At 39.1% G+C, this 15,172-nt stretch overlaps 1 protein-coding gene across 2 annotated transcripts in view; it reads right to left on the reverse strand.

The window, feature by feature from the left end:
- Nucleotides 1–15,172, reverse strand: part of rgs6 (regulator of G protein signaling 6) — a 101,045-nt gene that overhangs the window by 5,689 nt on the left and 80,184 nt on the right. For both annotated transcript variants that reach the window (XM_082506123.1, XM_082506124.1), the window contains exons 4-14: nt 12,893–12,943; nt 11,978–12,084; nt 9,814–9,865; nt 8,469–8,533; nt 8,145–8,221; nt 7,118–7,199; nt 6,926–7,000; nt 6,590–6,691; nt 6,122–6,183; nt 4,023–4,133; nt 291–416 (exon numbers count right to left, since the gene is read on the reverse strand). In XM_082506123.1, coding sequence (XP_082362249.1) covers nt 291–416; nt 4,023–4,133; nt 6,122–6,183; nt 6,590–6,691; nt 6,926–7,000; nt 7,118–7,199; nt 8,145–8,221; nt 8,469–8,533; nt 9,814–9,865; nt 11,978–12,084; nt 12,893–12,943 — 910 coding nt within the window. The remainder of the gene's footprint in view (nt 1–290; nt 417–4,022; nt 4,134–6,121; nt 6,184–6,589; nt 6,692–6,925; nt 7,001–7,117; nt 7,200–8,144; nt 8,222–8,468; nt 8,534–9,813; nt 9,866–11,977; nt 12,085–12,892; nt 12,944–15,172) is intronic.

Genomic DNA, 15,172 nt, shown 5'->3' on the forward strand with positions numbered 1-15,172 from the left:
TCTGCCTATTTTCATGGAAGTGAAAGCTTTTGATCAACTCTTATACTCTCCTCACGTTGTTAAAGGGGAGCTGCACAAATGTCCAACTGAATGTCTTAAATGTTATCCTATGAAGCACAGAGGATTTGTTATAATGCAGAATAAGCTGCCTTTAAAAATTCACCACAAAATCTGTGCTTGTGCACTACTTGCCTTTCTTCATTAATTGAGTTCAGTACAGCATGGTTAAAAAGAGCAGGAAAATATCACTTCAACATACAACAGTGATGACTGAAATATATTTTGCTCACCTGAGATTCTCTGAGCTAAACTCTGATTCTAGAAACTTGAGGAAAAGCTCCTGCCCTGCTGGATCTTTCAAGGCGTCCTCCAAAGAGAAGCCCCACTTCTTCACCCTCTGCTGACTGGGCTCCTTACTAGGAAAGATGGAGATAGGGATTGGCAGTTTATTGTTATATATGTATATATGTATATTGCAGCCCCTCTATAAAAATATCTGTGGTTCCAAAATTATCAGTGCAATATATTAAGCTGAAAAATCTGTAGTATTCACAAAACTCTACTTTCAATATGTTTTTGACAATAGTTACAATGTCCTTAAAAAAATAAAGAAGGAAACTAGTGTCTGAGACTTAATTACAGCTGGGAAAGTGTGGACAGATCTAAAAAGTGAAAACAGAGGAAAGATGAAGATAGAGATGAGACATTAAAACTGCAAAATCCTCCTGATCTTTGGGACTCACGAAAGGGTCTGATGTGGATGTGATACTGGTTTATGAAAAGCTGCACATTATGACAGTGCTCATCTGAAATCCAATCATTACAATCTCTGCAGGGAATTTATTATTATTAATCCTTTATTTATCCAGGTAAAAAATCTCATTGAGATTAAAAATCTCATTTCCAAGAGAGACCTGGCATCATAGCAACAATATGTTCTCTTATCCTGCAATTAATCAATTCAGATGAATTATTAAGCTACATTAGGCACAGTGATCATGTGTCTGATCTAATGAATTCCTGCGTATTCAGCAGTTCCAATCATAGTGCACCTTGTTGAGAGCACTACTTTTCTTTATGTTTAATAATTTGGTAGCAAGGCAGTTCATTTGTTTGATCGGTCTTATATGTGTTTTCTTTGATTTGGGCTGAGTGATCTGTAAATGTCCGTCACTAGTTCAAAAGTTCTCTGCCAAAGCAATTAGTGCTTGATCAGTACTCGGTCAGTCACACTTTGGCTTTACAAGAAAAAAAATCATGCCTGTATAGCAGCTACACGCCTCTAGAGCGTGAGTCACACGTTTGATTCCCACCTGGGGCGTCTGTATCCAGTAAGGGTCTTAGGCTTGACCCTCCATGCTATATGAAGTCATGCCGATACCCAACATCCACATTGACAGCGAAACAACTAGTAGCTCAGTGTTCCAACATTTAGAAGAAAGGACTGTTCTCAAAGCTAGAGACTGACGAGGTACAACACACATGTTATGGCAACAGGGAGCCAGGACAACAGGTCAGGGGGTAGATATCATGACCCCCCCACCCAAGCAGGTATCCGTCTCCTTGAGTGCGAGAGTCCTGAAAGATAGGATCATGGTGAAGCTTGACCTGACTGTGTGCTAAGATGGATCAATACATGAGGAGGACCACTGCTGTTCTGCATATGTCTTGTTAAGGTTCACAATTGAGGAAGGAGAGTACAAACCACCCTTGGTCCAGAGGATCTTGGTCAAACAATGATTTTAATGACTACACACGTGTGGGAAGAACACTCTGTACGCCGACAGCAAGTGATCTCCGACTTAATCAAAGCATGAACAGATATTTTATAGCATCAGGGTTTGATTTACTGACGCCCCTTCATGCGTCACAGATACATTTTATACATAGATCAGATCAACACCACAATGGCTTTTAACCCAGAAGATCATCTTCTATTTTCATGGCTGGTACTTTCCGTTCTTGTCTTAAAGTGAATTGTTCCTCTTTCTTGCCGAGACATGACTAATCTCTCCTCTAAATAAATTTAACTCATGTGTGTGTCACGACCTCACATGCTCTTTCTCAATTCACCTGTTGCACTTCTGACCTTTCACCAGGACAGAGGCTCACTGAGACTATGTGTATGTCTTCTACTAAATAAATGTTTTAACCAAGAACTTCTACTAAAACCTTAATATGAAATGACCTGATATAAGTGTTTTGTAAGCATGTACTGCAATTCCTTCTATGGCTCCAAGTCACTTGCACAATAGATTGTCCGGACATCGCGCCGAACAAAGCTTCCAACCCCCAATTAATTGACCGAGCTCCAACTCTTTAATAAGCACAGATATGCATTGTGTATAAAATAGTCATAACTGCACCTGAAATACAAAATTAACATCATCATAAACATCTTAAGGCCATCTTAAAGCTATCTGTTACATTGTTAAAGCCTCGTCTTAGCCTGCTGCTCAAAATAACTTCCTGCTTCTGCAAACTCTCTGCAAGCCTGTTTCCTGTCAGCCTGTGACTTTTAGCCTTTCTGAAAGACACACACTGTTCAACCCCTGAATGCAATATCCATGCTGCAGATTATATTTATTATTTAACAATAGCAGTAAAATAATTTCCCTGCTCCACAGTCTGAACACACTATGGATACGGAATTGAGTTGTCAGCTATCCTCCTGTGGATTTCATCAAGTTGTATGCCAAGAACGGGATATCGATCCACTGATCCACACCAGCAGCAATGGCATCGGAATGTCATTCGGGCTAGAGATGAAGGTGGTCAGAACTGAGGGGACTGAGCTACCAAACTAATAAGATGGCCAAAACAGGAGATAGAAGCCACTGACATCAAGACAAGGAAGCTCCAAGCAAGGAGGGTTTTCATAGCCTGTCAACGATGTTGATCAGCTGCGTATATACGAATGTGAATCGTATTATTGGCTGGACTGGGGATAAGGAGGCATTGTTCTAATCCCATAAGGGAGCAGCCAGTCACTTACTGACTAACACTGCAAAACAGAAGTATTTACTTTAATTCCAAGTCAGGTTAGATTTTTTTTTTTTGGTGCCCAACGCAGATTTTTTGTGCGCAGAGACTGTGCCAGCAGTACGCAATTGTGCATGCGCGCAGCTTAGATGGAACATTGCTCAGGAACAACATCGGAGAACTCTGCCCTAGAAGAGCGCAGTCCTAGGAACAGTTAAGTTACTGCACCTCTGGTAGAGGATCCGAGCTTGAAGGATAGACCGCCCGCAGGGGTGAGAGGGGAATTTTAAAATGTTATTTTATATATAAAACAAAAAAAATTCTTACAAACTTATCCAAGATACTAAAGTTGCCCCCTGATGCAACAAAGTGTGTTTGAATGTCGGGAAAAAGCACTTGTATTTATGTGTATGTGAATGAGGCTTGTTACAGCAGTAAGATGGTGCTTCGAGTTTTCAAAGACCATTTAGCATTTAAGTTAGGAGAATTGTGCAGTGAAATTTCTGATTATCCAGATCGTTTAAATTTTTGAGTTGCAAATCAGGGTTAAAATAAGCTGATAAGTAGCAAAAAGAAATACTTTGGAATGAAAGCCGATCATCAACAATCGTTTCTTCAACGACTTTGTCAGGACTTGCCTGCTGTCAGCAACTATATGATCAAGGGCAGCACATGGAGTGCGTTCACACTTGAATTTGCCTTTTGTGAGATTGGTTTCGGTCTGTTTGATATTTACTTCCAAAGGGGGGTGCAGTGTGAGCTTTCACACTGCACACACCTGAGATTGTTTAAAAAAGCGTTGAATAGGTGTCCTTGAAAAGAATCCCCTTCCCCTATGGGCTCTATGTGAAATTGGTTTTGAGATTTACACACCAAAAGGCAAAAAGGAAGGTTATAGGTTACAGAGCCCAACAACAGAAAAATAAATTATTTTAAAATAATCAGTGCAAACAGTTTCCTCTAAAAATACCATGATTATGAAAACAACAACAAAACAGCACGCAGAGACATCTTGACATATCCACTGACAGTGATCGTACCTAGCCTCCAAATCCCAGAAAGTGGGGTCATCGCTGGTCCAGGGGTTGGATGGTTCAGGTGATGTCACAAATGGGTCATACTCCAAGTACTGCTCAGTGTAGGCTATCAGACTGACACACAACAGCAACAACACACATGGACACACATGACAAAGGAAAGGAGGCATTAGCTTATCATATGTTTAGAGACAGCAGTGACGTGCTGATGATTTGAGGTAAATGTTAATAGTGAACCGCATGTTTTTCTGCAGTAAAATTAAGAAACTGATGTCCTGAGTAGTCTGAGACAAACGGTAAGTGAGAGACAGAGTGAAGCAGAATGTCCTTCACAACAACAGCAACACTGTGCAGAAAATATTTTCCTTCTCACAGATTAAACAATAATGCAAGAATCCCCAATAACATACAAATGTATGTACTACAACTTCGCTGCACTGCCAACGCATGACCTCAAGCTGTACGAAGGCGAGGAAAAACACACAACTTCTTCTCTTTACAGCAGTAATATCCTTCTAACCCTACGGTACAAAAGCTTCATTATATCTAAATATGACTTTTTGATTTACATATTACAACACATGAAAATATGAGCTATATACATAAAAAGAAAAACAAAATTATAAAAATTACAAAAAAAACTGCAGAAACTCCATTTACTTATGTGTTTCCAGACCTTTTATTTTTGATGCTGATTCCAGAAAGTTTTAAATTGACTAACAAATAAATGCAATTCCAGATACCAGGATCCATAAAAATCATAGACACCAGGCCAACAGAAGTTATAGAAGCTCAATACAATATACAGTACATTCTGTAACAGCAATGGGCAAGATAAGCAGGGTATCAGGACCACGGACAGAGACAGCCCAGAGTTTGTTTGGATGTTCCTGTGCAGAGTTCTCTGAATGAGCAACAACGTAGTAGAAACTTGATGTCCACCTGAGGATGACACCTACAAGAGCTGCCCAGCCATGAAAATCAAAGCTCCCCTGCACAGTTTAGTGCTGTTGTTAATGCCAGGGGAAGTTTAGAAGCAGAGCACTGGTGACTTTTACACACCAAATACCTCAGCACTTGGCGACCCTAACCTGCAATTAAACTCTTCCCTTTTGCAATAATACTACATAAAGTTGATTTTAAAAGGAATTTCTTGAACTGACTTGATAATTCATTGAGTGACTCTGTGAAAGTGACCCATTCTTTTGCAAATGTTTGGAAGGATATTATAAGCTTTGGCAATGGGACTGAAAACAATAATGCTGTGTGTGGCCCAGTGCTTATGTCCACATAGTGTAGTTAAAGACTTGTTCTCAGTTGAAGTTCAAATCGTTAAACAGGGCAAGACGGTTGAAACTGTACAGTGAGCAGTTTTTTAAAAGACTACAAAAACACAGTGTTTTGTTCTTAATGTGTTAAAGGAAAAAGCATAGACTTTATGGGGCTGGAGTATTGTACAAAAATTATTTAAAATGAAAATTGGGCAGTTTCACATCACATCCCAAACATCCTCTCTAGAACCCTTGACCCTATTGTGTATTATTAGCTCAATACTTATTCAAATTTTGAAAATGTGACATCATATTGATAAATTCAAGAGAATGAAAGTAATGAAAATGCATGTTGAGCCCAAATGGTAAATGGCCTGTATTTTTTATAGTGCTTTACTAGTCCCTAAGGACCCCAAAGCGCTTTACACAACCAGTCATCCACCCATTCACACACATTGTCTTTAGACCTGTATATCTAATAGTCACACTGAGCATGAAAATCCAGGGACAAAATACAGTCTTACTGAACCACTTCATACCCAAACAGCAAAAGCAGCACTCTGGACTCTGAATGTCAAACTGAAACCTCCACAGGTCCAAATAAGGTGTCAAGAAACCTATTATCCCCTGTCTGCCACTCCTCTAGGAGAGTTACAGTAAAAGGTAGGCCAGTAGCACAGAGCTTTGTCTGATTATGGATGGTCAGAGAGTACAGGAGATGGGAACGGAGTACCTTAGCGACAAAGAGTGCCTCACAAGATTGACAAGATAGAGATTGGACATGATGCTGTGCTCCATTTTAAATGTGTATGTGAAGTAAGTTTCCTGTACCTTTCAGCAACTTTGGACATCTTCATGCAGTGACGATCTAGCTGGGTATTCAGGAATACGATCTGAAAAAGACAATGAGCAATAAACTATACCAAAAAATCTTTTTATATAAAGGTTTTTGAATCTGATTGCATGATCTCAACTAGAGCTAGCAAATACCTGTAACAGAAATAAATGAAAAGGAGCTTGTTGAGTCAGCTGGCAGTGTCTATGTCAATCGGCAATACTGTTAGTGCTACCATTTCTCATAATTACTGTTTGTGCGAGAAAACAATCCAGCAGATTTGAAAAGATTTGACAAGGTGGGCACCGCACAAAATGCGTTACAATGTCTGCCAATCTTCTCTGTAATTGGCCTGCGGCTGTGAAATCCAGTGCTTGTGGCGTTAAAAGCAGAAAGAGCACAAAACACTGACATCTTCTCTAATGATGGCTTATAATTTTGTCAACATTTGAACTGATTTTTACCTCCTTTTCTACATCCTCCTTGGTGCCTTTCCTGCAGTGGTGTAAAGGAGTGTGTATGGGACTCTGAGACTGTGTTCCCTCCTCTATCACACCATACACCGACTGGGCCATTCAACCATGATGAGAGAGGAGAAGTGGGTAAGTATTAGAAGGTACACTTATTTTCTTGCAGTGTGGGAAATGATATGTTATGTTGTTTAAAAAATGCAAGGGACATGAATTTTAACACAACTTACAAAAAATTTTAAAAAAAGGAATAAACTTGTTGCATGGGGTATATTTTAAAAAATCTCTTTAAAAAGATTCCTGTCACAAAGTTGACAGCTAAGGTTTTACCTTCTTAACTCTGTGAGGATTCTTCATGCGTCTACATTTCCTGATGTCCATCTCTGTGGTGTTAACACATCCAGGCTGCAGAAAAAAACACCCCAAGGAAAACAATGTCATTGCATCAGCACTATTTGAGAATGCGGATTGGGTGGGTGGCTATAATCTCACATAGACAGGAAGTGTGTATGTGAGACTTACCACAGGTCTGTGGACATCCCAGAAAGCTCTCTCTTGGCTGTCCAGGATCTTCCTTTCAATTTTATCCTTTTTCCTGTCAATCCTGCAGAATAGAGCAGTGTTTTTTAACAATAATGAGGCTCAGAACAGACTCAGTCTACAGTGTACTCTAGCTTCATACACACTGTCTGCATCCACATACTGTGTAACTCTGTGTTATTCCAGGTACTTGAGTACTTCCAGTTTTTTGATATCTACATTTCATTTTTTTCAAAAAGAAATTAATTTAAAAATTAAGAATATTCACCGTGAGTTAAAAAAGCATTTAAAATTGTCTAACAGGCTTCAAGAATAATAAGAATAACAATTGTATAATTTGTTGATCTTCATAATGTTTAATAGGTTATGACTTTAACTTTTAACTTAATAATTTTAAGGAATTGCTACTTTGCATACTAGTATTTAAAGTCTTTGACCCCTGGCAACGTGCATTATGTTTGTTTATGTGCTAGACTTCCACATTGTTACTTATTTAGAAGAAGAAGAAAAATTAGAAAACATTTTAATACTAGTTTCGTGAATCATGATCAGATTAGAAATGCTGGTCATATATACCTGGAACCAAAACATGGAAGCAAATGTAATAATAGCAGTTCACTTTATTTCACAAAGATCTTGGGAACATTTTGGAAATTACAGCTTTCCCTTTAACATCCCTCAGACTGATGCAACTGTGGATTCATAATCAAAAGAAGGCTGGCAAAGGATGGTGGAAAACAGAGCAGTGTGTACAGTCTCCACTCTTCTTCCATTTTCGAATTTCCATGTGTTCCAAGTAAGTATTGCCTATGTTTGTTAGTTTAAAGAGCATCTGATGTGAAACACACCTGTAGACACGTCAATCCTAATCTCACAGTGGTAATCTTACACAAAACCACACGTACAAATGCTCACTTCTCATGATTGCTTGTCTTTTACCTTGAGTGTGAATGACATCAGTGCATGCACTGCAGTTTCATGTGTTGCCTTGGTAACAGATCACACTTACTTGACCTGGGCCTCAGCCTGCATGTAGATAAACTCCCACTTCCTGGCAAAAGCTCTCTGCAGCCTGGCCAGGTTCTCCTGTTAGAAATGAGAGAGAAACATTATCAAAAGTCAACAAGGAAAAACAATAGTTGGGAAAAAAAATACTGTTAAATACACGTGACAGTTTTAAAGTTTGAGTCTGCTCCAAGAAGTAATTTAGATTTCATGCCATCACAGACACACTCCTGTCTGACCTTTAAGAGGCTGTATTTTTTTGGTCCCAGAGCTTGACGCACTGATCAATACTTGGACTAATAGCTTAGAGCAACAGTTCAACACTCACAGCCTCATAATCTGCCAGCTCCAGCCTCGTCTTGTTCTGCATGGTCCGCTTGCACAGGTAAATAGCTGAAGGAGAAAGAGAGAGAAAGAATTAATCACAGAGACATCCCTGTTCCTCCTTTTCACTCATCTGTGCTCATCTCTCACTCTCTGTGCAACCCACCTCTCCTCTCCTCACCACCCATTTTACATGGACTACAATCCCTCTCAAGCTGCCTGCCCACCATTGGGATTATGAGGCAGTTTTAAGAGTCCCTGAACTCCCAAACCAAAAACTCCAGTCGTGGCTGTGTCTGAAAGGATGAAGGGCAGGAAGTGGAACAGTGATTGACTAATCATGTCAGCTGTTCGCCTCCTCAACTAAAAGTACAGTGCTTACTGGGCTTCAGTGCTTTGCTCAGTGGGAGTTTGTTGAGCTTTAGTTATAAATTGCAGGCTTATGCCTTCTCATCTGTTTACGGTTGCTTCATCTTTCTTCAGATCAGAAAAATCGGAAAAAAATCTACATAGTCAAGACTTGAAATGAAACACTGTATTGAAAAGAATAGCACGGTTATATCAACTCAATAAAAATAAATAAATAAAGGTTAAAACTCTGTGTCTTGGTGAGACATTATGACATGAAAATATGTAGTTTTCATCAATTAATAAGAATATTATGACATATTGAAATTAATGCATAAAGTTGATTCTCTTTATCTGGATGCAGCGTTTTCTGTGGAAGAAACGATTTGTCACTCATCCATGTTACTTGGTCAGGCTCAGCTGACTGCAGGCATCCCCAATTAGTTACTTATTAATATTCCCTACAGTGGGATATTTAATTGGTGTCTGCTTGTTATAATCACTTTTTAAGCTACACAGTCTAGCTTTTGCTGCATAAAGCTTGTTCAGAGTTGAGCTGACAGACAAAAGTTAGATAAATTATCCAGTTATAATCTTTCTGCTCCTAATAAAAAGGCAGTCAGAAAACATGTTTTTCCAAAGGTTTTGCCTCAAGATCAGATGTAGATTGATAAGATCCATATCTTATCCCTCAGTTATTATTGATGGTTATTCATACCCTGCTAATGTTGGAGGTGTAGTTTGCACTTTACATAATACCTCAGAAGCAGCTGTTGTAAATTAGATTAGAGACCGGGACCACAGAAAGCATTCGTTTCACCTTAAATTCAGTATAACACTAGTAGGTTTCGTTCCATGCAGTGATGCTATATTACTGTTTCCAACCCACGTATACTATTTCTAATCCATTTAATTAATCTTATGACTAAAGCATTGCTCTTTAAAACTTAAAGGACAATCAAAAACCACAAAATGTCAAGATATTCCTTGAAGTTTCTCACCATAGTCTGTGTTCTCAGGCTCCCAGCAGTTGGACGGCCAGAAATATGGCGCCTGAGGACAAAACAAAGTAGAAATGTGAAAATCAAAAGTGATGCTGAATTGCTGCTGATTGTTCCCTGAACCTCCCAGGTCACGATTTATGAGTCAAAACTATTTGACAAAACTGGAGTGATGATGATGACCTTTACAAGATAGCTGTTTGCCTCTGAGACACAGGGGAGCACATGATTGTCTTGCTTCACCAATCAAAATATTTTTTATTATCAGGGCAGGAGAGATTCAGAACAGCCAACTTCTAAAACTTTTCACACCTCTGCAACACCCCAGGGGGCTATTACTCATGGAAAAGTATTGCAGAAAACAATAAAAGAATGACAGCTGGGAAGTAAACAGTCAGAAAACAGAACAATAAGCCGCCAGGCAAAGAACAGACAGGACAGGTTCTGTATTTGACAAAAAACTATGTAAAACTGTTAAACGAGTCCAAACCATCTGTAGTATTTTCATTGAGAAGAGATATTACACAATTGTGATTTTTCTGCCCTGTGTTTCTCTTTATCTTGCACTTGATTTGCCTCCAAAAGGAAATGCTAATGAGTGGTGATTATCTTTATGAAGCTCTTTCGGCTACAGCAAATAGACCTCCTCCTCCTCCCCTCTTTTATTCCACTTCACTTTGAAGGAGGAGAACCAAGGTCAAATAACCTAATGTGCACTGTTGGTTTAATTAAACTGCTCTTCTGGCTTCACTGGAGATTCAATCCTGTAACTGCAGTATGTATAGGAAGAAGATGCTACATAGAAATCATTCTAATCGCACCACATGCTGCTTTTGCATTCACAAATGAGGAATTTGAAAACATGGTTTCCTTTCTTTAATTAGAGACTTCAGTCTGGCATAATTAATATGCAAGCTTAATGCCACTGCCTTATCTGTGAACAGTGAAGGAGGCACAAAATGTCAGCCTTACTTTATTTTTTTTTTGTTCTTTGATATGAGTCTCTAATTGTAGTGTGGGCTGCTACACTACATGTCCCTGTAAAGATTCTGGTAGCTGCCTATTTGGCCCGGACCAGACCTGCTTCCTCTGAGCTCTTGATGAATATTTTAACAGCTCACCATCCATTTTTAATAGGGTCACAGGATCCCAACATAGTACTGAAGAAACTGTAGTGGACAGGGCCCCAGTGCTTCTATAACGAAGCAAGTAATCGTCAGTGGCTGATTGGTATATTGTAGGCGACCCCACAGCTAGATTAAACTTGCTGGAGGTTTTTTATTATCTCTTACAATTACACAGAATGAAGAAGGCATTAGTGTGAGAGTCATGTCTGGCACAAAAGGGAACATAAAAGGGAACATAAAAGGGAACATTAAAGAAAAACTATTTTCATCTATTGACAATAAAGAGCCGGTACTCGAAACTTACTATATCTACATTTCAAAAGCTATCTGAATGTGCTGAGTCAACCACAATTTTTCCACCATGTTAAGAATAGCTATCAAAAGTAACATCCATCCATCCATTTTCTTCCGCTTATCCAGGGCTGGTTCGTGGGGGCAGCAGCCCAAGCAGAGAAGCCCAGACCTCCCTCTCCCCAGCCACCTCCTCCAGCTTGTCCGGGGGAACACCAAGGCTTTCCCAGGCCAGCCAAGAGATATAATCTCTCCAATGTGTCCTGGGTTTGCCCCGGGTCCTCCTCCGCGAGTCGCTACCTTATTGTGGTGGACGGGTTTGCGCGACCCAGGGATCCCAGGGGCTATGTAGGGCTGTGCAATATGACCAAAACCTCATATCCCGATATAAAACATCTATCGTCCGATAACTGTATCATTATCGGACGATAGATGTTTCACAAAAATTTAACATTTTCTGTAAATTCAGAGTTTCAGGTAATCATTAGCTATCCAGTTTCATGTAGTGGTTCAATCCCTTACTTACTCACTTGAATTTTTCACCCGTCTATACAGAAAATAATTTTACGATATTTATCAAAACAAGACACTAACCTAGAATTAACCATGAAGTATCTAAATGCTGATTGTCACGTTTCTCATTAAGCTTCACATCAGGTATAAATCTTGAGTTTGCTAATAATTAAATGTGGCCATACCTCCTATAGCCTTCTCTGTGTTTTTAACCACTTGGTGTGTCCGCTCACCTGGAAGCGGTAGAAAGTTCCATCGTCTTTCAGGGTAAGGACATGGTCTGAGATTGGGAAAAAGTACCCCTGAGCTGCAATTAAACTCCCAATGTGCATCGCCTCAGCTGTAAAAGGAGCAGAATAAAGAGATAAATAGATTACAGTAGATTCCTCAGCATTGCAGACAGTATTTACATTGCAGTATGGATAGAATTAAGTTGGTTGAAACAACATCTAGACAATGAGATCAAATATGACAGTCATGGAACTGATATTTTGTAACATTACATTAATACAAAACTATGAATCACCTGCCAAGTATACCATCCCTGGAATATTTTTTGAAGTGGAGCATTTTAAGAAATGCAAATATATCAACACAGCTTGTTGAACCTTTGTTTTTGTTTGTTTGTCTGTTTAAAGTGGCTTTCTGCTAGGACTATGGGAATCAGAGGTGGTTGGGATGTACATGGATGACTCAGTGACTGATTCACTGTCCAGGCCGTGGGCTATTGTACCAACAATAAACACTGCTCTCCCACCACCAGGCTTTAGGTCAGGCCAACGAAACAACAAATATAAAACAAATTCTGTTTGTTAAAAAAACAATCTAGTTGCCTCTTTTCCTGTTTGGTATGTTTTCTCTATAGTATTAACTTGTAAATGTTTTCTACAGATAATTGCCAAGTTTTTGTAGTTAGGTCTTCTGAACAACAATGCACCTGCTCACTATAAACATCTCTTCATTGTAAGCATTTATTGCAGGCAATTGTTCAAAAACCTATCATAAAGATAGACACACCCCTGTATTTCTTATTATATAGCGTGCATGCTTTTTATAAATAAATCCTGCTGTTCTGCTATCATGGGAGGTTGTGGCATTTAGAAATCATTCAGCAGAGTACACTCTGCTTTCCCATTTTAAAAACATACCTGGATCCTCAATGGACAGATTCTTCATCAGCCACTGTACAATATCTGCACCTGTATCAGATCAGATGAGGATAGATAAATAGCTGCGATACATGGTGTGTTTACAATAATGTACTGAAAGATATAGATTTGGGATTAAACATACAGCAGCCCGGGGGGGCAGGATAGAAGGACACAAAAAACAAAACAAGGGGGCTTCCATTGTTGGGGCAAAATATACACTCAACAGTCATTTTAGTAGTTACCCCTTGCTAGTAACTGGTTGGAGTGGCTTTCACCTTCAGAACTGCCTTGATTTTTAGTGCCATAGATGTAACAAGGTGTGGGAAACATTCCTCAGAGATCGTGGTCCAATAAAGTCATGATAACATTTTGCAATTTCTGCAGATTTGTCAGCTACACATCCAGATCTTTTAGATAGAGAATTGGCAACTGTAGGCCATTTAAGTAAAATGTAATGTTAACCATGACCAAGAAACCAGTTTGAGAGATTTGAGCTTTGTACTATGGTATATTATCCAACTGAAAGAACATGGGTACTGTGTGGAAATACAGGGATGGATGTTAACAGCAACAATGCAATGCTCGCTTGGTAGTAATGGACCATAGTGAGCCAAAAAAATATCAGATCAGGCAACATTTCTTTCATCTTCTGTTGTCAAACCCTGCATCAATTGTAGCCTCAATTTCCTGTTTTTAGCTGGCAGTAGTGCCATTCAGTATGGTCTTCTGCTGCTGTAGCTCATCTGCTTCATACGCTGGTCATGGAAAAAGTGGTTATTTGAGTTATGGCTGCCTTTATGTCAGCTTGAAGCAATCTGACCATTCTTAGGTTTGGACCACTCAATATAAAACTAGATGTTTGGATGGGGAAATCCCAGTAAATCAGTTTCCAAAATATTCAGAGCAGCCCATCTGACACCAACCACCATGTTCAAGGCCACTTAAATAATCTTTCTTCCCTATTTGGATGCTCGGTTTGAACCTCCAACCTACATGCCTAAATGCACTGAACAGGTGTAACTAACAAAGTGGCCAATGAGTGTAAATACACAAGTGCCCCAATTTACACTTCCAAGACAAAACCTAAAGGTAATAGAATGATGATAATAAAAGACATAAGACATAATGCATAATCAAAGGCTTTCTGCATGCTAAAAACTAGGTTAGCTTATCAGTATTTTTCCCTCTAACAGAAAACAAAATCTCAAATGTTTCAACTATTTCACCCAAAACAGTGGTATTCGTTTGAATATAAATATAAAAGATTTTAAATGTGATCCCATACCTCAAAAGATCAATATTTAGAGACTTTAAAACTCTATTAGAGTGGAATTAGAATATCTTCTACTTTCCTTAGTGAGGTGATGTTTAATTTCTTCATCAGTTATTAGTTTCTTAGCCTTCAGCACTCAGCTGCAAACATTTGAGAGATACTGTTCTGCATATCCATCAGCCGCTGGGGTAATTATGTTTATTGATATGCTCTGCTTATTGCATATTGGGTATGCATCTTCCATTAATGCAAAGACTGGGGTAGTGGTGGTGGGGGGTGGGGGTGTTAATAGTCTATGTTTTTGTTTTCATCATTTGTTTCATTCGTTTGCTGTGAAAGCCTCCCACTGCAGCACCAGCCTGTTGGAATGATTTATGCTGTCAGTGAAAGTGATTACAGCCAGCTGGCAAGGGGGCTAACATTCATCCCTACCCATCAGGTTCAACTAACAAATAATGTTTTCTTTTGTTGTTTTTACTTCATTTAAATTCAAAGTTTATTCTGTTGTTGGACAGCTTGACGCACAGATCCCCACAGTCGCAGCTCTACGGGAGAAGTCAGGGGTTGACTGCTTCACTTAAGGGCACCTTGATAGTAGGACAGCATTAGTCATTCTGTTTATGCACTTACACACTTTTTCAAACGTTTAATCATATGTTGTCTTCCCACTTTTACCTAAAGCTATTCAGCTTTTCTGTGCCTCAACAGACTGAAATGCAGCCACCAAGCAGATGATTATTTGAATACAAATGTGGGACCAAGCTGGAGAGCTAGGATGTACTGTATAGTGTTTCACAAAATACCTTGCAAGATGGATTTTTTTGGATGCCTACCCTTGTGTTGTGAAATAAACTAATGCTCTGTCTAGATGACAGGCAGGAAATTGATATCCTGCTCATACCTATGTGTATAGTGTATCATAAGTCTGCAATTAACAGACAGTTTACCTTTTTATAAAGTCTACCCAGATTGTTAATATTTCCATATTTCCTTTTTTCAGGAAT

Source organism: Aulonocara stuartgranti (genome assembly GCF_965226115.1).
Source record: "Aulonocara stuartgranti genome assembly, chromosome: 15".
In the NCBI taxonomy this organism is placed as follows: domain Eukaryota; kingdom Metazoa; phylum Chordata; class Actinopteri; order Cichliformes; family Cichlidae; genus Aulonocara; species Aulonocara stuartgranti.